Below are 27,716 nucleotides of genomic sequence, written 5' to 3'. Positions count from 1 at the left end.
TTGGCTGCAGCTCATCAGATGGAGATATGTATGTCGTCATTTGCTAAATTGTTGTTTCTTTAATAATAATTTGAGATTAATGAGCAGCAACTGGTGATATGTGCTGTCCTAATGCCCAATGGCTTCTTCGTACCCTGAGAAGAAGGGTCTGATTTTTGGAAATCTATTTTACAGAGCAATGAACAAAGAGACAAACATGAATATTTGCTAATTTGAACAGATTTAGAATTAATTGTCAATGGAAAGTCTATGTTAGAAAATGCATATAGTTTAAAACAAAAATATTGTTTAAGTCATACCCTGAATCAAGTCCCTGAATCTTATTCCATTGTTAATGCTGGGCAGTCTAACAAAATGCTCCTGTACGATTTTACCCCTTGAGCTAAGCCGGCACGAGGGGACCTGCTCATACCATGTCAATTTAATGCAGATTAAGTTATTATGGTACCTATAGTGTTTCTTTAACATATCACCATGTTGTATCACTTAACAAAGTGGTGACTGTTGTCCAATTACTGCCATTGAGCGTTAACGATCAAATGGAATAATCACTTTGGGGTTCTCCAGTTTTTTATTTTGTTGTATGGGTTGAAGGATAGCTCTCCTTACCTAAACTGCTTCTATCTTCATGTGTCTATCTTCTATGGTTATTTGTACCACAGTCTATAATTTAATTGCTGTACTTTTTTACCTTGTTTGGCCTGTGAATGGAACCCGGGTATGATTGAGTATCGAATGAACAGAATTACTGGCTCAGTCAATCGTTCCCTTCAAAACCAGCTGCCATCTGTATGAGCATTGCAGTCCTAACCCTATGCAGGGCCGGCCTTAGGGGTGTGCGAGCTGTGCGGCCGCACAGGGCGCCATGGTGTAGGGGGCGCCCTGCGGCCGCATAGCTCACACGGCACGTCTGTTAGCCGCAATGCTAACAAGACATTTGCCTTGGGCGGCATTTACCAGGGGGCGGCAAAAAAAGCCGCCCCCAAATGCCCAAGGCAAATGTCTTGTTAGCCTTGCGGCTAACAGACATGCCGGGCTGCTGGGCGGCGCTGGCGGGCGGCTGGCGAGGGAGCACTTCCTCTGAGCTGTTTGCTCAGCTGCCTCGCGCGCCACAGAGTGAGGCTGGGAGCCGGAAGATGACGTCATATTCCGGCTCCCAGCCTCACTCTGCGGCGCGCGAGGGAGCTGAGCAAACAGCTCAGAGGAAGTGCTCCCTCGCCAGCTGCCCGCCAGCGCCGCCCGCCCAGCCCAGCAGCCACTGGACCACCAGGGAGGAAGAGACCCCCCCCAGCATTCCCAAAGGTAAAGAGGCTGGGGGGGGGGGGGGGTGTCTAAATACATTTTAAAAAATGTGTTAATGTGGGTGAGTGTGTGTGTATGTTAGTGTGTGTGTATGTTAGTGTGTGTGTATGTTAGTGTGTGTGTATGTTAGTGTGTGTCTGTGTCTGTTAGTGTGTGTGTGTGTATGTTAGTGTGTGTGTGTGTGTATGTTAGTGTGTGTGTGTGTGTATGTTAGTGTGTGTGTGTGTGTGTATGTAAGTGTGTCTGTGTCTGTTAGTGTGTGTCTGTGAGTGTGTTTGTCTGTTAGTGAGTGTGTGTGTCTGACTGTGTGTGTGTGGCTGTCTGCGCGTGTGTGTGACTGTCTGCGCGTGTGTGTGTGAGACTGTCTGCGCGTGTGTGTGTGTGACTGTCTGCGCGTGTGTGTGTGAGACTGTCTGCACGTGTGTGTGTGAGACTGCATGCGCGTGTGTGTGTGGGACTGTCTGCGTGTGTGTGTGTGACAGGGTGTGTGGGAAGGGGTAAGGAGTGGGGGAGGGGGGGACGGGAAGGGGGGGCGCTGTGAAGATTTTTTGCACAGGGCGCCCAAATGCCTAAGGCCGGCCCTGACCCTATGGATCATATAAAACAAAATGGAGGGTGGAGTAACAAAAAAAACGAATTGACATAGTTCTACCTTTACCTTGGGACGTGCTGTGGCGTGTCAATACAGTAAAGGTACCTAGAGCAGTGGTATCGCTGTTGGCTGTCTGATGTCAGTCCTGTATACGGAACCCTTATCTCAAATTGATATTACTTTCTCTACATGTCAGTCTTTGATGCTGAGATTACTGCATATTAATGACATTTTGTTTGGCCCAGAATGGCATATTTCCATTGACCTTGTCAGCCATGCACGCTTGGGATTAATAATATTAATTTAAATGTGAGGGAAACAAAGTCAGCGTTGTGCGAAATATCGCTGGCAGTGTATAATATTTCTGGCGTATCTAGTTTGAACTATAAATGTAAAAATGGTTTGTTTTGTTTCAGGGATACAAATTATCCACAGCCACTCCTAATGGTGTTTTTTCTTCATTGCTAAAAACTTACATATTTTTTTCCATGACATACTTTTTATTTATTTTTTTCTTTCCCACAAAGACAATGTATTCATAGAGGGATAACTAACCCTGTGAACATTCTCATGGGGGTAGAGCAGTGTACCATGGGTGGAGGGTTACTCTGACACAAGCTTTGAAAAACCCTGGAGCAATTACTCCCATAACATGTTCCGTGCTGACTTCTAACTTCTTAGGAGGTGTGTGTTTTTGTTTTGCTTTTTACCTGAAACTCTGTGGGTATAACTTTTGCCCTGACTGGATGACTTTATAATATGTCTGCTTGGCTCATAAAAGCTAGGTAATTTAACCCCTACTCTAAGTTAAGCTATGCAGTGTGTGTAGATATTCATCCAATATACTCTATACCTTTTTTTTTTTTTTTTCACAAATTCGTTATTTTCAGCTATCCAAGTTAAATATTGGAACATAGTTTGCACAATTATACGTCAGGGTGTTCCTAAAGGTAGACCGACAGGCGTTAGAAGTACTGTTATTACAAATGCATTAACAGCCGTAAAGTGTTCCTTGATATGTGTATTTAAGTTGGGTCGAGATGGTACCATGCTTATGTAAATTCTTCAAAAATCTTATTCAGTACAAGCAAAAGACTCTAGTTAAAAAAAACCAAAACAAAAAAAAATCATCACAAAGAGCATCTTCTCTTTATAATGTCTTTTGTTAGAAATTTTCTGTTACTAATTTTTAAATTTATGTTTTTGTAATTCTTCATAAACATTGCAAGTTTCTCCATTTTGACTGTCCACTCGGGTAAGGGTAACATTTAATCTATACATTTGATATTATTTGCACTATCACAATTTAGATTGTGTGTATATCACATATAACTGGATTTGAAATCCACATGTGTTGTGGATCATGCTACTCCTTTATTTTAAAGTGGTTTACTCAACCCTTATATTGCCACATTTTGTTTGCTTTTCCTTGTTTGCAATTCTGTTGCTTTAGGGATAACCATTTGTAGCAGTCCACATTTTAATAATCCGATTTTTCTTAAATCTAAAAAAAAAAAAGCTGCAGTAAAGGATCACTATAGGGTCAGGAACACAAACATATATTCCTGACCCTATAGTGTTAACACCACCATCTAGCCCCCCTGGGCCCCTCATGCCTCCATAAATATAGTAAAAATCTTACTGTATTCAAGCCTGAAGCTGTAAATCTGCATGCTGTTAGACTCAGAAAAACTAGCAGTCTGCTGACATGTGGTAGCCTGATCCAATCACAGTGCTTCCCCATAGGATTGGCTGAGACTGACAAGGAGGCAGATCAGGGTCAGAGCCAGCATGATTCAAACACAGCCCTGGCCAATCAGCATCTCCTCATAGAGATGAATTGAATCAATGAATCTATATGAGGAAAGTTCAGTGTCTGCATGCAGAGGGAGGAGATACTGAATCGCAGGATGCTGTGCACAGTGCTGCCCTGTGCTCTGCTGACAGCAGATCTGAGTGGATGGAGGCATATTATGCCTCCATCAACTCCGAAGTCCCTCTGGTTCACTCTGAGTGACTGCAACTGGAGGTGTTCCTAGCTTTCAATGTAAACACTTTATTTTCTCTGACATACATGTTTAAGCTAGACATACATGTCTGAGTGTAGTATCTACGTTACACTTTTAAATGAGCAGGACTAGGTAGACATGGAGAGATTGACTGAATAATAGCAAATAACTACAAGCTAGGTTGCAACAGGAAGTAATTAAACCACTGGTGAAATATTATTAACACAACATGCTAGGTTATCATGAGTTAGTACGTTCATGGTTATGTAGCCTATGAAGGATCCAACAGGTATTTGGAGGGGTCGTTTTTAAGACTCTGCGTTTATCTAAGGAGTGTCACTCAAACTTAAAACAAAGGGCTATCAAATACATATAATAATTCTTTTAACAATGACTCTCTTATAACTGCAAATGGACTTTGAGTCCTCAAGTCCATTACAGTCAGCCAATGCCCATACGTGGCAGAGTAACATCAGAAGCAGGGAGACAGAGGGTACCGGAGCGGTGCGGGTGGGACACGGTCCTCTTCCAGCCCCAGGCCTGTGTAGTCTTTCTTTTTATTTTTTTTTTATGTTTTTTCCTTCAAATGTTATTAAAAAGAACAAAATCAGAAAAAACGGAATTAAAGTTTTAACATAAGTAACAGTCTTTCTCTTATTTATTTCACTTGGGGTGGCTAAACATGTTTTGTTTTATAGCTGTAACAAGTGACTGTAGTTTTTCTTTATTTGTTTTTATGTATCTTTTGTTCGCTTTGTAGTTTGTTTTGCGTGTGGTCCGCTCATTCTCTTTGCAATGTTTGTGAATATGCACATACACCTATAGTACGCGTAACGATAAGACAATAATTGTGAACGTCATACGCAATACAATCACTACAGGTACACATGAGCTCATGATGCAGGGTACAGCGATATTTTGTCATTGCTTTAGGTCTGTGGTGTGGTTTTGGTTTAAAGTACGTTTCTTTTTTAAGCGTAGCCCCTTAAAATAAACCACACACATCATGTTGGTGAGCCACAGGACCTAACCGTTTCAGTGGTTTTGTAACAAAAAGAAATCGCTGTTTTGTGCTTCCACTTTTGCTCAAACGGTCATATTTAACAGAAACCAACCAGGAGCATAAAATGACAATGCTTAGCGTGCATTCAGAATGTTTTATATTTTCTAAAATTATAAACTATATAACAATCCTTCCCAAGATAAGCATATAATCATACAGCTGAGTACAAAATGTGTGTGGCATGAATAGCTATTGTTGTTTCAGTTTTGTTATATTGTTTTTAAACATCACTTCTTTATCCTTTTGAATGAATAATGCTTGCATTTTTAATTTTATTTATCCATTTATTTAATTTTTTTTTAAGCTTAATTAAAATCATGTATACTTCCATGCACCTTCACCTTTCACTAGGTGGGAAAGATTATACGCTAATCAGTGAATTACCGTATACTGCACATATCTTATGAAAATAAAATAAAAATAGGGTGTAAAGTATATAGCTCAGAGTATCAAGGATTATAAGCCATAGTTAACTAAGTGGAAACAGCTATATGCCTCAGAATGTATGCGTAATAACACAGGCTAGACTGTAATAAGGAAAAACAGACTCGTTCGTTGGTGCCACTGGGTACTTGTCAGAACAAAAACTTATCACTACAGTAGACACTGCACTATACAACTCTAGGAGGCCTTAGCTGAATCCATCCTGTTATTTAGTGCAAGATCTACATCCTGTTATATAGTGCCGAGTTTTTGATCCCGATTTGTTGCTGTTCTGATTTTGCTTTTGTGAATCCTGTAACTGTCTGTCTCTGTCATTGTATTACCTGGGGAAAGGGAAGGGGCAGTACGTATCACCTGTCATAAGGCCCTTATGCATTATGGCTGATTTCTCTAATTTCTGGCTGTGTTCTTGGGGAGCTAATTAAGTTACTTAGCATTAAAGGAACACTACAAAATTGTATTCCTGATACTATAGTGTTAAAAAAAACAAAAAAAAAACTTTAACTAGAAAATTCACCTTATTTCCCGCACTGTGGCTCTGGCTCTGCTAGCACAGGCTCTGGCTCTGCCCCCCAATCCGCCTTCTTAAAAAGCATTGGATTGGCTGAGATGATCAATTCTGATACTCTTAGCCAAGGAGGTGGCCTGGGGGGCAGAGCCAATCTCTGCCCTGGCCAATCAGCATCTCCTCATAGATATACTTTGAATGAATGCATCTCTATGGGGAAAGTTCAGTGTCTCCATGCAGAGCGCACAGAGAGCACTTCCCCAGGAAGCACCTCTAGTGGCCGTCTAAGGAATGGCCACTAGAGGTGTTCCTAGGCTGCAATGTAAACATTGTCTGTTCCTTAAAAAGGCAATGTTTACTGTAAAATACCTGCATGGACATTAAGTTGTTCTGGTGACTATAGTGTCCCTTTAAATTCTGACTCATTATGATGTTTATACACTAAACTGAATTGCAGTGAATTGAAAACATAACTACACATTTCAGTCCAAATTACCGTTTCCAACTCTGTTTAAACAAAAATGGACAATTTTGTTTTCTGTTCACTACAGACTGCTGTTTAGTGTATAATCCCATGTGACGTGAGTACATTAAATATACTGTTGAATAGAGCTCATCTCTATATCTTTATTCCTCTATATAAAAATATCAAGAAGATTACAATTGCAGGGATGGAGACTCAAGGGTTTTGTGTTGTGGAGAATATATGTTCCATTCTATTCTTTTTCCTGTTTAACCTTCTGAAGTGTTGCCCTTTAATTCCTCCTTATTGTGCTGTAAGCTTAGGTGCCGAGCAAGAGTAATGGGTGTTTTTGTGTGTCCTCTATGTCCATTAAATGATCTTCTTGTGTCATGATGGGTATATTTCTCATTTGGCAATGTAAACCTAGGGCATTATCCAGTAAGTGAACATTTTCTGTAAGCTTTAACTGTGTAAAAAAAATAATAAAAAAACTCCCAACAAACTATTACACAGTGACGCTTCTTCTAGCAATGGAGCAGGGGTGGCCAAAAGTTAGGTCTTTGGTCAGAAAGTATATCCGTACCAGTTGCAGGATGTCACAGTCTATAATACCTTGTCATTCTGGAGTGACCTAGATGCTGGATCTTAGGGCCTCATAACATTTCCAGGATTCCAGGACATCATCCAAAAACGTCTCAGTGCCGGCATGCTGTGATTTTTAGATATGAGTGCATGTCCCGTTACATTTAACCTTGAGATCTAGGCCAATGTTCTAAACAAGGAATACAAACATTTCTCTAAAGTATATGGTCTCCTTTTCCTTGTTTTTGACAGATATGGAGTCTGCAGAGAGGTTAACGGCAAACCCAACATCAGCAACATCTTCCTCACCATCAACACCATCTGCAGTCATTTCTAAAGGAGGACTTTCCACCGGAGTAACACCTCTCAGCTCCACAATCACAGCTTGCGGTATGTTCTTACTGATTTTCTGGTATTTTTTTTTTTTTTACACCACACGTTTTATGGTTTACCACTATTTATCCACAGGCCTCTTTCATGAGGTTTTGTAAGTCTTTACATTTTCACTTTCCTGAAAGCAAAGTTTTACAGCGCATATATCCAAGCTTAAACATGCTGAATTAATGCTACATTTCGAACATTCTAAGCGTTGCCACGAAAGATTATAAATGTCTGACTGCCTGTTTCTCTACATGTTTTGTTACGTTTTAAATTTGTTGCCAGTTTCAACTAGCTCAAAAACAGGGAAAAAAATAGATCTTAATTTCTAAGAAGAAAACCTTTTGTTGTTGTTCGATGTGGGCAATACATTTTTAGTCTCTAAAAATATTCCATGATTTCTTTTCGTAATAATAATTAAAGATTTCACAACTGTCTCTGCTACGTTCACATCTACAGATGTCTTCATGTGTTTAAGAGAGTGCATCTTGCATACAGTGTACGTTCACACATTTTACAATGTTCTGGCTGAGCAGCGAGAATAACGAATCAGACACCATCTTAAGGCTGATTTAACCTGCAACCATTATGTTATCTTGCTTTCGTTCCTGAATTTCTTGGCTTCAAATGATTAAGATGGCTTTTCTTATTTTATTTTTGAGAGAACAACAGTGACATTTAGTGGCTGCTAAGAATCATGGCATGGCATAATCTTATCTGCAGATATAGTCTTCCATCTCTTAATATGTCATGACCATATCGCACAATGTATGTTGTAACAGTATATACACCAAACGGTTGTATAAAAAACAACATTTTTGAGGTTTTTTTAGATTCAGATTTCATAGATAATAGAAAGGAAAGGAAATGACGGTTTGTGATTTTGCTGTTTGTTAGTTTAAATTTTACAAGACATGTTTTCCATATTATTATTACAACTTTTATTTAAAGGGACACAGGCATCTTGTCAGGGTGCAGTGTTCCTGTTCCCCTTAGCCCTGAAATGTAAGTTGTTGCAGTTTTAGAGAAATCACAATGTTTGCATTGCAGAGTTAAGACTGCCTAAAGTAGCCGTTTACCAGACGGCCACTAGAGGCAATTTCTGCAATTGCATGGAGTTTGACTCCGTGAGACGTCGCTGGACATCCTCGTACTTTGCATGAGGACATCCAGCAACAAGCAAACCCCCAAATGAACACATTGATTCAATGCTTTCCTTTGAAGAAAGCCTAATGCACTCGCCACGCATGTGCATTTGGTCACCCCCATTGGTGAGCATCTGAAGAGGAGTAGGAGCCCATCAGGAGTTTAACCCCTTAAGGACACGTGACATGTCATGATTCCCTTTTATTCCAGAAGTTTGGTCCTTAGGGGTTAAAGGGTTTTTAACCCTTTATTTGCCAGCCCGGGGAGGTGATGGTGTAGAGGGACACTAGTATTAGGAATACAACTTTGTATTCCTAACATTAAAGTCTTCCTTTAATGTATTTTGCATAAAACCCATCAACATACATTTAGTATTTGAAGAGAATAAGTCAGTTTTTTGTTTTTCTATATGCTACATAAAAATAATGCTCTCTTGCACTGTCTAAATCTAAAATATGTGTTTTCACATGATTCATGGACACTATCAGACTGTCTCTGATAGAACAGTTTTTTATGCAAATTTTATATCCTCCTTGAATCCACTTTGACTGTGATCGGATCTTGGCTCAGACTAGTGAAATTAGGTGACTCAGATTTTACCTCCTCTCCTTCTAATAAAAAAAACAGTTTTATCCTGGGAATCGTATATTTATTTGCATAAAATCCCCTGTCTTTAGTTTTTGGGTTTTGTTTTTTTTGAGAAGGCCATTTTAATGTTCAGTTAGTTATTATCAAACTATATCTCCTCAAGCAATATCTAGTTTTATATATATTTATTTATTTTGAAATGGGATTTTTTTTAATTTATTTATTTTCCCCCTGTTCCACCCCCCCTTGGCCAAAATCATCAGTCTTGATAATCTCAGCCAATCCAATGCTTTCCCATAGGAAAGGCCCATTAGTAGGCTAGTGCGCACATGCGTCAAAGCGCTGCACTTCGCTAATCAGATGGTCTATTTAATCAGAAGTGCCTCTAGTGGCTTTCAGAGTGACCACTAATAGAGACATGTAAAATTGCCATTCCTGCAGAACAGCAATTATTTTACACTGAAGGGTTCAAATGAGAGGGACATGGCACCAAGACCACTTCATTGAGTTGAAGTAGTCTGGATGCCTATAGTGTCCCTTTAAGAAGAATGGAGCTGAAAGAAAAAGACAAATTGCTGAAAAGAATGAAGAAGATGATGATGTGGGAGCGATTATATGAAGTGTAATCCAAGTGGACTAATTGTAAAATCAATACTTATGTTAAATTATAATCCTTGTTATTACTGTGCCAATATTACCGGTAAATAGGCTGACATGGGTGAGCTGTCCAATCCTTTGCATCTATTTTAACCCCTTAAGGACACATGACATGTGTGACATGTCATGATTCCCTTTTATTCCAGAAGTTTGGTCCTTAAGGGGTTAAAGGGTAGGTCTAGAGGCTTTTGTCAGGGAATCTTTGTTCTAACCTGGCTTCTGTATTTACAAATGTTTAGGGTTGTTGGACATTTAAAGGCAAATATATTTTATACTGATTTATTATTTTATTTTGGAACAAACAAAAGCTAATAAACCTTGTGAGATTTGCTAAGTAATATGAGCAATGTGACAAACACCCATCATTCCAATCCACTAAAATGTAATTCTGAGAATTGCTCAGAAGCCTGGCCGATATTATTATATCCTTAATTAGGCCACAGGCATACATTCCATCTCGGTAGACGTCACAGATATCATAAATGGTATAGCTCAGCAGAAAAAAAAAATTCCTAATTATAACAAAGCAAACAGTGAGGGTGTTATCAGTTAGCAGGTGGGTACCATAAACATGAGCTCGGTAAGATAGGGTCTAATCATATAGAAGGAAATTAAACACCGTTATATTGGATTTTAATTAGCAAGTAGCTATCCTGGGGCACTGGAGCCGCTGAATCAGTTTTAGTTATTGACTGTTGTTGTGAAAGGTTTGGATTATTATCCATTAACCCTTTGATGGATGAATTATGCGAGAATATGTTGACAACTGAAAATGTAAAGGGACACCATAACTGTTCTGGTGCTAGAAGGATAACATATCCATCCTCCCAGTTTACTGTAAAACTATTTTTGATTGGTTGGACACAAAGCAATTCGGAGGTATTCTGTATGTCGGTTGCCAAAAGTTCTCCAGGTATGTAAATTCTAAATGGAATCAGTGACAATTGAAGCAAGCAAAGACGTATGTGAAAATACAGATAAAAATATGGAGTCTTTGATGTAGTTAGACTAGGCCTTTTGTGGGGAAAAAAAGGGGGCTAGATGGTGGTGTTAACACTATAGGGTCAGGAATACATGTTTGATCCTTTAAAAACAAAAGAAGGAAGGTATGCAGAAGAGGATAAAGGTCTAGCTGACTGCCTCAATGAATATTTTTGTTCAGTATTTACAGATCAAAATGAAGGAAAGGGGCCTCAGTTAGGAAAAAAGGACAAATGAGTCATTTGTTACATGTGAGTTTACAGAGGAAGAGGTTCTATTTCAACTGTCAAAAGTAAAGACAAATAAGTCAATGGGACCTGATGGAATACACCCAAAGCTATTAAAAGAGCTTAGTGGTGTACTAGCAAAACCATTAACAGATTTATTTAACCAATCATTGTTAACAGGAGTAGTCCCAGAAGATTGGATGTTAGCAAATGTTGTGCCCATTCACAAGAAAGGTAGTAGGGAGGAGTCGGGCAACTATAGGCCAGTAAGCCTTACTTCAGTAGTGGGGAAAGTAATGGAAACCATGTTAAAGGATAGGATTGTTGAACATCTAAAATCACATGGATTTCAAGATCAGAGACAACATGGGTTTACTTCAGGGAGATCATGCCAAACTAATCTTATTGATTTTTTTGATTGGGTAACTAAAATAATAGATCAGGGTGGTGCAGTAGACATTGCTTACCTAGATTTCAGAAAGGCTTTTGACGCTGTTGCACATAGAAGGCTTATTAATAAACTGCAATCTTTAAGTTTGGATTCCAATATTGTTGAATGGGTAAGGCAGTGGCTGAGTGACAGGCAACAGAGGGTTGTAGTCAATGCAGTATATTCGAAACTTGGGCTTGTCACCAGTGGGGTAGCTCAGGGATCTGTACTTGGACCCATTCTCTTTAATATTTGTATTAGTGATATTGCAGAAGGTCTTGATGGTAAGGTATGTCTTTTTGCTGATGATACTAAGATATGTAACAAGGTTGATGTTCCAGGAGGGATAAGACAAATGGAAAATGCTTTAAGGCAACTAGAAAAATGGTCAGAGTTGTGGCAACTGACATTTAATGTGGATAAGTGCAAGATAATGCATCTTGGACGTAAAAACCCAAGGGCAGAGTACAGAATATTTGATCGAGTCCTAACCTCAACATCTGAGGAAAGGGATTTAGGGATAATTATTTCAGATGACTTAAAGGTAGGCAGACAATGTAATAGAGCAGCAGGAAATGCGAGCAGAATGCTGGGTTGTATAGGGAGAGGTATTAGCAGTAGAAAGAAGTGCTCATGCCATTGTACAGAACACTGGTGAGACCTCACTTGGAGTATTGTACGCAGTACTGGAGACCGTATCTTCAGAAGGATATTGATACTTTAGAGAGAGTTCAGAGAAGGGCTACTAAACTGGTTCATGGATTGCAGTATAAAACTTACCAGGAAAGGTTAAAGGATCTTAACATGTATAGCATGGAGGAAAGACGAGACAGGGGGGATATGATAGAAACATTTAAATACATAAAGGGAATCAACACAGTAAAGGAGGAGACTATATTAAAAAGAAGAAAAACTACCACAACAAGAGGACATAGTCTTAAATTAGAGGGGCAACGGTTTAAAAATAATACCAGAAAGTATTACTTTACTGAGAGGGTAGTGGATGCATGGAATAGCCTTCCAGCTGAAGTGGTAGAGGTTAACACAGTGAAGGAGTTTAAGCATGCGTGGGATAGGCATAAGGCTATCCTAGCTGTAAGCTAAGGCCAGGGACTAATGAAACTATTTAGAAAATTGGGCAGACTAGATGGGCCGAATGGTTCTTATCTGCCGTCACATTCTATGTTTCTATTTACTAAACACATAATAATAAGAAGGCTTTTATATTTTTGAATGAGCTTCTAAAATGATCACAATCTGTTAGAAAAAGCTTTCAAATTATTATTATTATTATTATAATTTATAAAGCTCCCACAAATTCCGCAGTGGTGTACAATGGGTGGACTAACAGACACGTATTGGTAACCAGACGAGTTGGACGCACAGGAACAGAGGGTTTGAGGTCCCTGCTCAATGAGCTTACCTGCTAGGTGATTTAGATCTAAAAATGTCCATAGACTTTAATGGTGATTTCTGTATATAAATAATTTGGAACGTTTTTGTAGCAGTTTGTGATCATTTGAATAGCTTATCAAAAAGTATTAAAGGGATACTATAGTGTTAGGAATACAAACATGTATTCCTAATACAGTACTGTCGCTCCCTCTGTTTCCTTCACAGCAGCCCCTCCCCCGGCCAATAAAGGGCCAAAAACCCTTAAGTCACTTACCTGATTCCAGTGCCGTAGTCCCTTGGCGCTGGGTTGGTGCTTTATCACCCTACCGACGGGAGGAGGGGTCTAATGCGCGGCAAGCTCATTAGGCCCTCCCGAAGGAAAGCATTGAATCAATACATCCTATGGGGATTTATTGGATGTTGGATGTCCTCATGAGGAGCGCCTCTAGTGGCTCTTTGGTAGTTTGTCTAAAATTGCAATGTTTTGCATTGCAGCACTAAGAGCCATATGGACTCTGTACCCAGGTCACTTTAATGAGCTGAAGTGATCTGGGTGCCTATAGTTTCCCTTTAAATCTAGGCTATTGTGTTATTTGTTTGAATACCACCGCAAGAAAAAAACCTTATCCATCCTTTAAAATACCTCTATATAATATATTTGGTAGCACACCCCAGTGGAAACATTAAATTTTTTTGAATTTTTTTTTATTTTGTAATTATACCCTCCAATGAAAAAATGCACGCACAAGGTTAATCAATAAATGTGTCAATTTCTATTGAAATCTACAGTTTTTGCAAAATGAAAAAGAGAGGAGGACTCTTCACACATAAAGCACTTCAGCAAGCTAACACACAGCTAAAGTGCCAAAACAGCCTCTCACATGAATGCACCAAATCTTTGAAAATCCTCAGTCACGAAGGGTTCCTTGTAATTTTATGTTCGGTTTTGCCTTATATAGCGTCCAATCCCTGCGCTCAGAACGGAAATACTGTATTTTAGACTTGGAAAAAAAAATAACAATTTTTAATAAAAGCACTTTCAATCTATATTTCTGTTTATAGAGGGATTTAAGTCACCATTTACTTTGTGATAATCCACAATTGTTTGACTTTAAGAGAAGATTATAACCATTTTGAAGAATAATATTGCGCGTTCAGTAAATAGTAAGCGTATCTGGGTTTTTAATTTGCAGGTTATGACTGTAGTTAGTATTGCCAATTGCTTTTAGAAGTCATTTATCACGTTGCACCTTGTATTATTCATTTATTTATCTACGTTTAGGTATTACTGCATGTCGGCTATAGAGCCACGCACTGACATTTCAACAGGGAATAAGTCTCATCAACACTACAGGAAAAACAGTATTTAAAATGTCAGCTCTCTGCCAGAACATTAATCACAAGCTTAATATACCTATTGAGAACTAACTCTGCCCACAGGAATAGGTTTTGAGGGGGATTACAGAACATTTCAATACTTACATTTAAATCGAGGCATTTTGCAGCAAAATGCCTGCCACAATTTAAACACATTATATAGTAAACACACGAGTTAAACACGTAATATAGTAACTCATTTTCTGACATTTTCTACCACTTTTTATTTATTTTTTAAAGAGGAAATACTGAAAAAAATTAAATTAAAAAAAAAAAATTCAATCAGGTGAGCATTTCCACTGCAAGTCGGACCGCCAGGGGGCATTCAGGGTTTAGACCAAATGCCTAGCGTGTCATTTGTCGTGAGCATTGATGTTTTCCTGTCCGCCAATCAATTAATTGTTTGGTGTGACGCCAGTAGCTCCACCCTAACCGTACCGCCGTACCATTTCCTATGGACTTGCATCTGAAGGGGGCCCAGGAATAGTGCTGATTGGTTCGGTTGTATGGGCCACTCAAAATAGTGTACCAGACCGTACCAACCCGAACCACTCAGTGGAAACTATGCAATACAATGGTGGTGCAGTACACAAAGGTTTCAAGTGAAAAGCAATCTGATGCAGATTCTTCTACTTTTAGAACTTCCTAATAATTGCTCATTGTGCATACATTCAGTGTTTCTTGCAGTTAGAGAAAAACACATTTTTTTAAAGGTGACTCCAACAGTTTTAAGTAAAAGATGCAACAACATTAAATGTTTTACTTAGCTGGTATCCAGGACCAGGCAAACCTTCTGGCATTGATTTTACACCCCAACCTGACAACAGAGGGGGCCACACACAGTTCATTAACAGTTCAGAAAAGCGTATGGATTGGACCGCGCAAGCCATCTGATCCGGCAAGGGGAGGGAATGGGGAAAAGGGGGCGTGAGGGAGCTCTGCCTGCAAGGGAGAAGACTTTCACATCTGTTGTCTGACATCGTATGTACGTGACAGACGTATTTTATGCACAGAATTATTGACTTTTGGGCTGCCTAAAACACGTGTGCTGGGTGTGCAACTAGCCCCCATCACACAATTAAAACGCTGGATGTTAAAGGATCATTATAGGGTCAGGAACACAAACATGTATATGTAGTGGTAAAACCACCATCTAGCACCCCCTGGGCCCCTCATGCCTCTGTAAACATAGAAATCTTACTGTATTCAAGCCTGAAGCTGTAACTCTGCATGCTGTTTGCCTCAGAAAAAAAACAAGCAGCCTGCTGACATCATCAGAAGTGGTAGCTCCCCCAAATGATTGGCTGAGACTGACACAGAGGCAGATCCGGGGCAGAGCCAGCATGATTCAAACACAGCCCTGGCCAATCAGCATCTCCTCATAGAGCTGAATTGAATCAATGAATCTCTATGAGAAAAGTTCAGTGTCTGCATGCAGAGGGAGGAAATACTGAATGTTTGGATGCATTTTAGGCAGCCATGACCCAGGAAGGATCTGTAACAGCCATCTGAGGAGTGGCCAGTGAAGTTATCACTAGGCTGTAATGTAAACACTGCATTTTCTCTGAAAAGACAGTGTTTACAGCAAAAAGCCTGAAGGTAATGATTTTACTCACCAGAACAAATTCAATAAGCTGTAGTTGTTCTGGTGACTATCGGGTCCCTTTAATGTTTAAAGCTGAAACATTGTATATAACTACTCTCACTATGACCACTTCAATCACTGGAGATGTCTTAATGGTTGAAGCAACCCTGTAAACAACAAGCATTGGTACCCTGTGTTGTTTGATTGATTGATTGAAGGTGTTTTAGGCTGACAAAATATACCCCGAAACAGTGCAGATTATAAACTGAAAGCATTATGCAGGGTAGCAGTAGTATAATTTTGTCAGTATATTTTTCATGACCTTGGATAAAATTCTAATCCTGATATGTACTCCTCCATACGTCTTAACATTAAGATTGAAAATATTGAGACTCTAGGGTGGCTGGGCAGATTGGGTGCACAGTGACTCCATGCATATTTCTGCTGATACATGGCGGCTGGAATGGGGTGTCATTGCACAGCACAAACTGATATGCTAATGCGGTGTTTTTTGAGGTCAGTGGGACAGGGATTCTAAATTGAAATTCCCCCTCTTGGTCTTGGACGATTGGACTCTCCATCAAAGGGATTTGTAAGGGAGAACCAAAATCCTTCCAGAATTTTAGAATTTCTCTAACAATTAATTGGACATGCATGAGAGACCAAAATACCAAGAACTATGCCGAAAGCCCGGTTTGCTCTGGCCCCCGAGGGCTGGATTTAAACAGCCCTATTCCATCATTTAAAAAAAAAAAAAAAAATCTTTTTGTAAATAACATGATGCTGTCAGCCATCCCCCACATATTCCCAGCGAGAGCCATTGCTGCATAATTCTGACACTTTATCTGCATATCATCAAATTGTTTCAGCAAGTCACAGTGATTTGGGAGTTTAAAATAGAACTTGGGAAGGCATTTCTATTAATAAGCAGTTGGAGCGTTCCTTTCAAATATTTTAGTTGTGGTGGGAGCTCCTATATGGGACACAGCTAGAGGGACTCGAGTGGCCCTGCATCAGGCTTTGTGGGACATTTCTGTTATTGAAAAATAATCAGTGAGCACTTAGTATCTTATTATTTTTCTCCTTTCATTCATTTTTTGTTTGTTTGTTTTTTTTCAAGGGAAATTGGATACAGTCTTGTGAAGAAGTCCATCTGTTGTCTTACATGGAAAAGTGGATGTGGAAATAATTTTTGTTAGTGTGTGCGTGTGTGTAATAGTTTTATTTAAAGGGTCACTATAGTCATTAGAACAACTTTAGCTTATTGTATTTGTTCATGTGAATATAATCATTCCCTTCAGGCTTTTTTCAGTAAACACTGTCTTACATTACAGCCTAGTGATAACTCCACTGGCCACTCATCAGATGGCTGCTAGAGGTGCTTCCTGGGACAGTGCTGCACAGCGTGACTGCCATTCAGTGTCTCCACCCTCTGCATGGAGACAATGAACTTTCCTGATAGAGATGCATTGATTCAATGCATCTCTATGAGGAGATGCTGATAGGCCAGGGCTGTGTTTGGCTTATGCTGGCTCTGCCCCTGATCTTCCTCCTTGACAGTCTCCACCAAACTATTGTGATTGGCTTTTTTTCAACACCTTTGATGAGGTCAGCCAAGCAAGCAGATCATGGGCAGAGCCAGCAGCAGCAGACTGTAGTAAAAGTAAGATTTAGCTATATTTAGTTGGGTAAGAGGGTGCCCAAGGGGGCTGGATGGTGGTTTTAACACTGACCCTATAGTGTTCTTTTAAAGTACGTGTATTGATTAAAACAGTCTAGCCAACGCTAGTTTAAGGGTCCCTGGCTGTCCTGTGAGCATCTGGTCATGTCAGCCTATCACTGCCTGCCACCCCTGGTATGGCGGGAATCAGAGCACCACTCTACTTCCACTATTTTGTCATTGGAAGTTGGCTTCAGGTGGCCGGGGACCACAAATCTTTGCTTAAAGGTGAGTAAACTGTTCAGTTGTGATGTGGGTTTCGGCACCCACACAGGGTTTTTCACTAAAGAGAGAATTTAAAGTGAGTAAAAAGCGAATTCCAAAAGGTCAAAATGGACGAACTGGAAAAATTATTTAAGTTAGCTGTGTATTCAGTTTGGCTACACTGGCCTTTTAAATTCACAGTGAATTCTCACTTAAGTAAATATGCCTGGGAGGCTTGGGACACCACAACCACTTCAATCAGAATCAATGAAGTGTTTACGGTGTTCCTTTAATTTGCTAAAATTCTGAGTTTAGTTAAATACAGTGTTGAAATATGGTTCTGCTAATGAACAATAGTATGCTTTATTTTGCTTTAACAAATCTTTCTCTGTGTGCTGAGCGTGGGTCAGAAGTTAGGAGATTCCCATTTCCCCCACCCCCTCCATTAATGAAAAAAATAATTTGGGTGTGTCCCCAGCCCCACCTCTCCAGCAGGCAACACAGCCGACGCAAACAATGCAATTACTGGATTTTGAAAATGTTTGAAGCTTGAAAAAAAATTATTAACCTGAAAAACGAGATCAAGCTTAAACACAATTTTCATTTGAGCAGTCTCGCTGAATCGTTTTGTACAGCCAGGGGTACACAATAAGTAGCAGCCGGTTCCCACCATGGCCTTTCAGAGAGATCAATGACTCCGGTCGAGACACTAATCATCTATTGATGCCATCATTGACATAACCATTTTGTATCCAAGTCACAAAGTGCTGTATTTATTAGTAAGCAAATGTTGTTCAATTGAAAAATTAATTTAAAAATTCAGAGTAAAATTGTTAGCCTGTTAGTTTTTGCTATTTGATTTGCAATTGACTGTTTAGTGGATAAATCTCAAACCGCTAAATGTAATGTATGAAACGTTATATATAGTGGGATTATGATCCTTCATCAGGCTGAACAAACCGTATATGTTGCTAATTAACTGTTAAATAAGCATGCCTTTATTTCTAAGGATCTACTTTAAAAGTGACAATTACAAACAATCGAAATTAAAATCATTTGCTATGTATAGGTTGTGTTTTAGTTCTTAAATTCATGTACTTTTTTCATCTGCTTTCCGAATGCCAAATTATTGCTGAAGTGGGGGATTTTCAGTATCAGACTGAAGAAGAAAGCTAATTACTGTGGAAGTTGAAGAGCTGCCTTCTTGTCAACATAAATGTATAAATTGCATTAACCAGAATGTTTTTGCATGGTGGGATATGGATGGACAGAAAAGGGTCCAGAGGTATAATTAGTGCTGGTTTGCCCTGTTCCAGCCAGAATACAGATCTTCGTGTAGACATCCTCTGAAAGCCATAGTACGATACAGAGCAAAATAAATGTTTTAGTTTTTGTAATGGACCTTTATATAGCATGTTTGGGCCCATTGGTTACATTAAAGCACTTTATATTAAGTCATGTGATATTATAGTTACACAACAGATTTGTGGCTCATTTGAGCAAACTTTGAAGAGTGAAAAGGTTGAGGGACACTACTGACCTTTGAACCTGGCCTTAGGCTACACACAGATTTCTACAAAAGAAACATTAGCCCACCGAGTTATTTAACCCCTTAAGGACCAAACTTCTGGAATAAAAGGGAATCATGACATGTCACACATGTCATGTGTCCTTAAGGGGTTAAAGGGGCATTCAAGCACCATAACCACTACAAGTCATCATAGTGGTTATGAAGCCAATACTTGGGGCTTTTTTTTTTTCAATCTTTTTAGAGTGAGGGTGGACAAAGGAGTGGACTGTACCATTTCACTGTCATTTCACATTACATTAGTATTCCTGAGATTGATAAAGATTGCTGTATACATTTTAAATACCTTTATATTAGAAATATACGGTTTATCGGTATTTACTGTATGTGGACATTATGCTCCAATGCAGACATTTTTAAAAATTCTGTTACCATGTTAGTAAGCCATACTGCTAGTAATGCCTTCAGAGTTCTTACAATTACGTTTAATTAGCAAGATATTTAATAATTTTTATTTATCTATTTTTATGTCACACCTATTATATGAGAAAAATAGTATTTTTGCTTTTTTTTTCCGAACACTTTAGATCCTGCGTGAAATATTGCAAGATAATGAAAACTGTACAATGTCTAGACTTTTCATTTCTGAAATATATTTACAAAGAGCGTACGAATAAGTGAAACATTAACATGTGTAAATTTACATAATTTAAATTTTTAAGATTGTTTACAAAGCAATATATAAACAAAATTCCTGTGATCTGTTTAGATGCTAGCTATGCATCCCTTGCTTAAAATATGCTAATATTTTATCAATTAAAAAGTGCTTGGATAAAATGGGGTTAAGAATGTCTAAATTACACTTAAATTTACGACCACACAAATCGGCATCACAGCAGCATTATACAGGAATCCATTTCTGAATGTAACAAGTTACATGTGTGCTTCTTTCTCATTGACATTTTTGTTATTTCTCTGTACATTCTCAGGACACTTGTTCAGAGCCTCCGGAGATCAGCCGTTCAATCTGTCGAGTGCCTTTCCAATGGTCAGCCATCCCATCTTCGGTCTACATGCAGCCAGCTCAGGGCATTCCGAATTTGGTGGTTTGGGAACGCTTGGTACACCCACAGCCTTAGCAGCACACCCTCAGTTAGCACCTTTTCCAGGTAAAATGTTGATAAAACTGTGAACAACATTTTTTTGTATCACATGAATCAATTTTCATGTACGTTTGTCTAGATGTGCACATTTTTGAGACCTCAAAGTAGATTTCAAATTGTAGGCCAAAATTGCCAAATTGGGGGGGAAGGGAGTACTGCAAAATAACGTGTGGCCACACATACTATTCAAAGCATTGAGAGACGGTTTGAAGCACAGAATCACAATTCTTCTCTCCGTGACAGCTTTGTATACTGAACTAAATTTTGTAAAACATTCAATTTAATATAGCTTGGACGCAAACTCATTCAACACATTACAGCATTGTAATAAAAACAGAGATTTCCAAATCGTGATTGACCACTTGTGTTCTAGTGTCTGCTGTCAAAGCAAAATGGCCGTAAACACAAACATTACAGACATTGCTTATTCCACCCCCCTCCCCTCCAAAATAAAAACTGAACATAAACTGAGCTTTTTGGATGTGGTATGGGCTGAATATTCAAATACAGAACTGGGTGAACATTTCACCACAATCTATCTGAAATTCTAAAACAATCTGTATGAGACACTCAGTGCATGATAACCACCACAGCTCGTTATATTCTTATGGAGCAATGAGTCTTTGGCATGAAACCGGGGACATCACCCAAGCTGCTCACGAGTATTTTGAGAAAAAAAAATAAGGTCTTCTCCCGACACGCAAACCCTAGGCACTTTGCAAACTTGAATAACACAGCTTTAGATGCGTTTACATTATCAAAGGGGTTCAGGCTTTGTAAAGCTGCTCAAACTATTTAACAGAAAGCTAAGGAAGGCAAATGAAACTTACTGCACTATAAGCAATATAATAAGCGTGTCATGGTGCTTCTAGTGTCCCTTTAAATGTTTCTCAAGTAAAGTAACTAGTGTGACTTATGCCAGTGTCCAGATGGCTCGTACTGTTAATTTTCTGTAAGGATGTAATTTTGGATATTGAAGTGGTCTATTTACTAAACAGTGTTTTGTACCTAATTTCCAGACAACTTGAGGATTTCAGGATAAGAATGCAAGCTTGAATTTGTTTTGCTATATCATCAATAATAAGCTAAATAAGTATTGGCAAACTCTCAGATTTGTATATACTAAACCAGGAGTTTAGAATTACTTATTTTTAAGAGCCATGCTGATTCGGCTTCCGAATGTCAATAAAAGTTCATCTTCAAAAGAAAGTAATTCATGGCCACGGAGAAATAAGCATTTTTTAATTTGACATAATTGTATAATTATGTAAAAAACAAATTATATTAATATATTTTTATTACTAAGTCGTCTCTGCAGCCTTATATCTTCATATTAATGTTTTTCTCATCGTAAGTGGATGGGAAAAACAAGTGCTCTAGTTGCAAGGGCCATTTTAATCCCCAGTGATGTCACCAAGTAAATGGATATTCATTAACTCTCATCACAAATCTCTGTGCTGTGTAAGTGATCAAATGAAAGTGCAGAGCTCAATCACGGAACGGCCGTCTGTGCTTACTCAAATACCTTGTGCATATTTGCTAAGCAACAGCATGAAGATAGAGGAGGCATACGTTACTAATCGAACAGAGGCCGGTGCTTTTATTGTGGAAAAGTGCGGTGTCTGTACTGTCCTTATTAAAGCCTATAATATCCATCATAATGACTTGTGTCAAGTAGACAATTTTATTGAAAATTCTATGTTAACAAAGCATGGCAGATATTCAACTCTGCTGAGTTAAAACGAGGGAATAAGATAAATTTACCATTGTGTGTTACTACATATCCAAAGACAAACCTTAAATGTTTTTAAAAAAAATAAAAATATTTCTCTTTATCCAGATTGATTATATTCTTTACTCCCTCCTAATCTCATGGCTCCAAAAATATTTGTTTTGTTGTCATTTTTGTTTTATAAGTTTGAAGATGGTTAGATAGATAAATGGGTGGGCTGATGGCTAGATGATAGGTAGGTGGATGAATGGGTGGGTGGGTGGATTGGCTATTAGGTTACTATGTATTATAAGTCCATATCATGGCACACTCTAGTGATGTACTTTACATTTACCCAATATTGCCTCTTAACTTTTTGTTTAGTTTTATTACTGCATGGAAATTTGGGCACCATAAATGGGGAACACTGCACTACAACTCCCCATCGTGCACACCCACTTGTCACGTACATCATCATTTTTTTTTCTGCTGTTTGCTTGAATTAGAAGAAACCTTATCAGCAGCTAACAGACGCACATATAGTAAAGATCCATCTACTGGGCCATGGGCTATACACAGTTTCAGTGGTTCATGAAAACATTGTGTTTTACTTACTTGTAAAACCTCATTCCCACTCCCATGGAGACAGGTTCTGTTTATTTAATGAATTCTAAAAAAAAGTTAAGTTCTTTACTGTGTATTTGTCTATGCTACCTCCAAGGGCATATTATTCATTGGCTTGGGCCCAGGAGCTTTGACACCCAACGTCTCTGAAGCTTCTTCTGCTTATTTTCACCTCTTTGGAGAGAATTAACATTACTTGTTATTGTAGTCCTCCAAAGACTTTCTACATCCTTGGGTACACCATGCGCCTCCTGGACCTGTGGTGTCTTCCCTAATTTATGGTTTTACTGTACACAGGAAGGAAACGCTGTCTTGTCAGTATATGAATGAACTATTTTAAACCTGCCATAACGTGTTTTTCATCTGATACTTGATCATCAAATAGCAGATCTAAGCTTTGATTCATAGAATGTTTCAGTGTGAATTAATATACTGATTAAATTATCTGTTATGTTATCCGAGGATATGTAAACCAAAGCACCCTGCCCCCTTAAATACAAATTTAAATTCTAAACAGTCTGAAAGCGTTTTATTCATTTATTTTAGTTCTTTTAATTTGCTTTTCTAAAAAAAAATATCATACACATAAACCTTAATTAAACATCAAACAAACAAGGAGGGAAGAGAAGAGGATTTGTTTTAATATGGCAGTAAGGTGGGGATCAATGTATCTAAACAAAAAATGTATAATCTCCAGTATTGGTTTATTGTGCTGTAGCGAAATGTATTGTGCTTTGAAGTGTAATTTGAGAAATAGTTTTGTTTCGGGATTAGTTACTCTGTTACCATCTGCGATCATTGACTCATTATAAATTGATTTTCGAACACATTGTTTAGCTATACAAATGTATACGTATAAGTGTGTGTATGTATGTATATATTAATATATATTTGATAATAACGACAAGTAGTAAAATCTAACTGAAATCATATGTATTGAAAGCATATTCTACTAGCAAAATGGATATCATCTTAATGGCTGTGTGATCTGAAAGGGACACTCCAGACCCTTTAAGCACTTTAGCTTTCTGAAAAGCTTTGCGTGTAAAGACTGTGTCCCCCCCCCCCTTTTTTCATTTTGAAAAAAGTGCAGATTTCAACAGAATTTGACACATTTATAAATTTACCTGGTCCCCCCCCCCCCCCCCCCTTGACTTTCAAGTAGACAGCAGGTCCTGATACTTCCTGGTTTGGTTAGCTTATTTGCACTGAACTCAAGAGACATCAATTTCTCTGAGCATCTGCCTTGCAAAGACTTCTCATTGAGCTGCACTGGGAAGTCTGTGATTGGACAGCCAGCGAATGTTTGGGCGGGGTTAAAAGGGGAGGGCTTGTAAAATCAGCAGACTAGACAGACTGTTTTTAGATAGATCTCCCATACAAAAATCCATAATTAAAAACATGCAAGTTTTCATTTCGGGTATATTTACCAGCCAGTGATTTATATTTATTTTGTATTTGGGCAGTGGAATGTCCCTTTAACAACAAGTACTGTTTATTATTATACTTTAGTTATAGCACTGTTTTCTTTGTTTTGTAAATATATTTATAAAACCATCTTATCAGTTAGAAGAACAACAAGCTAATTTCATATTATTATTTATTTCAATATTATTTTAGAATAAATCACAATGTACCTTCAACTGATAGATATATTGTGACGTTGAACCTGCTGTCATGTTATAGATAAAATAATAATCTTAAGTCTGCTATTTTTTCAGATTCACACTCTGTTGTCATATGTTCCCAAACCGTGTTAATAATTTCTATTAATTTTCCTAATACAGAGTGGTGGCGTGCAACTGACCCACATACCCGCGCAGCATTTTTCCCACCTCTTCTCGGGATTCCACCTTTATTTACTACTCCAGTACAAAATCATGACTCTTCTTTCCATCTCCGAAACTCCGGAAAAACTGTCCGCAGTGGCACAGAAAAAGGTACGATATCAGGCAGATTAGTAAAATGGCATTACTCCAACCCAGATTGGTATCAAGTAATTTGGGGAGTTTACATAAAAGAAAGAAGTTATAATTACAGCTACTTTGTTTCTGGAGTAATTATGGTTATTAGTTGAGCATTACAACATAATTGGGGTTTGTTTTAAACAAATTATTTTTATTTGTTGCATTACAGTATGTGATCATGCTTTGAACATTTGTTTATTGCTTTTTTTTTTCTTGTTTTTCTTCCAAACATTGTTATTCCCCTAACTGCTTATAGGAATACTTTTCCCCCCACAAAATGCCTCTGTTTTCTAACGTGTGAAACATTCATGCACTCCAGAGGCTAATATAGACATAAACACAATAAAGTTGTGAAAAACTGATTGCTGTGGGTGAGTTATATACACTAAAATCAAAAGATAGAAAGCTCATGTTCCTCCTGTCAATCCTCATCTCTGGTATATATATTTTTTTTCCATTTGTAGTATCCAGTCTGTGTGCATGGATGACTGTATTTTAAATGTCTCTATGTATCTATCTGTCTGTCTTTCTATCTATGAATTACCTCTCATTTGTAGTCTGCAAGCTGTTAAAGTGGTAACGCTAAGATTAGAAATATTAACATGTATTTTCTAACATTAGTTTTCCTCCTGAATGTTTACACTTCGGGCCACTGTAACTAAAGCCTGCAATAAAGAAATGTAACTTGTCTTTCATCCCTCGTTGTGCTGGTCCACCCCTGGTTTAGATAATCATTACTAACAATCTCTGTCCGTCCAGTGTTTCTCAATATAAAGGCATTAGAGGCCTAGTGCACGTTTGTGGCAATTGTCAGGCTGTGCCATTCAGTGTCTCTTCATAGAGAAGAATTATACAAATGCATTGCAATGAAGAGCTTTTAGCTGTGTGTAAGGACGCTGAACTATGCTCTTCCAGATATTACAGGACAGTAATCGGTTCCCCAGGCAACATCGAAATCCGAAACCATTTTAGCATTATTTTTCTGATTGGCTAGAAGGCAAAAAAAGTGTTGTAGCTTTGTTTAAACTTTAAAGGACCACTCTAGTGCCAGGAAAACATACTCGTTTTCCTGGCACTAGAGTGCCCTGAGGGTGCCCCCACCCTCAGGGACCCACTCCCGCCGGGCTCTGGGGGGAGGAAGGGGTTAAACTTACCTCTTTCTCCAGCGCCGGGCGGAGAGCTTTCCTCCTCCTCTCCTTCTTCCTTGCGACGTCATCGGCTGAATGCGCATGCGCGGCAGGAGCCGCGCTCGCATTCAGCCGGTCGCATAGGAAAGCATTTACAATACTTTCCTATGGACGCTTGCGTGCTCTCACTGTGATTTTCACAGTGAGAAGCACGCAAGCGCCTCTAGCGGCTGTCAATGAGACAGCCACTAGAGGTTTTGGAGGCTGGATTAACCCTCCGTATAAACATAGCAGTTTCTCTGAAACTGCTATGTTTATAAAAAAAAGGGTTAATCCTAGAGGGACCTGGCACCCAGACCACTTCATTAAGCTGAAGTGGTCTGGGTGCCTAGAGTGGTCCTTTAATCTACACTCTTCATGAGTGAAGAGAAATGCTTAGAAATATTCAAGAACTCTAAGCATGAACCAACCTACATCATAATTAACCTATCTCTTCTACAAATGGTATTTTGTAAAAAAAAAATACAAATAAAACCAGCATACATAATATATATTGTGAGATGATGCCCATCCCAACTTGCAGAATTGATCGTTTTTGCTTTACCTTAAAGGTATAAATGGATCCTTGAATGGGAGCAGCCCAACATTATTGACCAGTAACTGCACAGCTGCATTATCAACAACAAATGCAAATACTGTTGGACAAACAAAGAGCGCAGCCTCGGGAGGTGGTGGTCGGCCATGTAACCAGGAGCAGAGCAAGACGGATGCTAGAAATGAAAAAATGAAAGATGAGGTATTGTGCCTTTTCTCACTTTAGCAAGCCCTCACAAACCCCTTGTGGTCCAGGTTTTAGAACTTTCCCAACTGGGACACATTTGGGCAATTACTAAATTATGGATAGTTGTTGGTCCTTTAAAACTTGTAATTTATATAGACTTTGTAAAGACGCCTAATAAATGTGTTCTTTCAGCATAAACAAAGGAAGAAAGTGGTGGAGAGTTCTAGTTCCAGTGACTCTGGCTCCTCTTCCGACACATCAAGTGATGGGGTCAGCAGTAGCGATTCTGATGACTTGGAGGAGGAAGACCAAAGTTTAGACGAAAGCGATGATGACGATTCCGACTCTGAGAGTGAAGCACAAACTAAATCTAAGAACAAGGTATAAAGTATACCCAAACACATCCACATCTGATGTAGCATATTACAGTAAAACATTTTATATCACTGCTGCTGACAATGCAAAGTCAAGATACCCACAGGCCTTTGATGTCAGAACCACTCCAATTTATGGTATCATGATGGCCATGTACAGTATGGATTGTGGCAAATTAAAATTATACGGATCTCCTGTGTCATAGCATGGCTATTTCTCACTAATGTGTCTATCACGTCAATTCACTAAAGCCTAAATGGCAATGTTTTTTCCCTACCTCCCAAATTATCATTTGTTAGGTACAAGTCCATATACTCAAGTAACCAAAGAAATGCACCTAGTAGTCAATGTTTTAGTTGTAAGTAGAAAGAGGGAAGTGCTCATGCCATTGTACAGAACACTGGTGAGACCTCACTTGGAGTATTGTACACAGTACTGGAGACCGTATCTTCAGAAGGATATTGATACCTTAGAGAGAGTTCAGAGAAGGGCTACTAAACTGGTTCATGGATTGCAGGATAAAACTTACCAGGAAAGGTTAAAGGATCTTAACATGTATAGCTTGAAGGAAAGACGAGACAGGGGGGATATGATAGAAACATTTAAATACATAAAGGGAATCAACACAGTAAAGCAGGAGACTATATTTAAAAGAAGAAAAACTACCACAACAAGAGGACATAGTCTAAAATTAGAGGGACAAAGGTTTAAAAATAATATCAGGGTGGGGAGGAGCTAAGCACTGAAAGAGAACGGACGTGTATGCACATCGCTCCGGGCCACAACGCT

The 27,716-nt window shown here is 38.8% G+C and overlaps 1 protein-coding gene across 13 annotated transcripts in view; it reads left to right on the top strand.

The window, feature by feature from the left end:
* BAZ2B (bromodomain adjacent to zinc finger domain 2B) overlaps window positions 1-27,716 on the top strand; it is a 217,099-nt gene that overhangs the window by 136,192 nt on the left and 53,191 nt on the right. For all 13 annotated transcript variants that reach the window (XM_063429646.1, XM_063429654.1, XM_063429653.1 and 10 more), the window contains 5 exons: window positions 7,216-7,353; window positions 20,169-20,348; window positions 24,465-24,617; window positions 26,383-26,567; window positions 26,745-26,933. In XM_063429646.1, coding sequence (XP_063285716.1) covers window positions 7,218-7,353; window positions 20,169-20,348; window positions 24,465-24,617; window positions 26,383-26,567; window positions 26,745-26,933 — 843 coding nt within the window. In that variant the 5' untranslated portion in view covers window positions 7,216-7,217. The remainder of the gene's footprint in view (window positions 1-7,215; window positions 7,354-20,168; window positions 20,349-24,464; window positions 24,618-26,382; window positions 26,568-26,744; window positions 26,934-27,716) is intronic.

This window comes from Pelobates fuscus, chromosome 8, assembly GCF_036172605.1.
Source record: "Pelobates fuscus isolate aPelFus1 chromosome 8, aPelFus1.pri, whole genome shotgun sequence".
NCBI lineage: Eukaryota > Metazoa > Chordata > Amphibia > Anura > Pelobatidae > Pelobates > Pelobates fuscus.
Note: the sequence above shows the minus strand (reverse complement) of the source record. Positions and strands in the feature narration are given on the sequence as shown.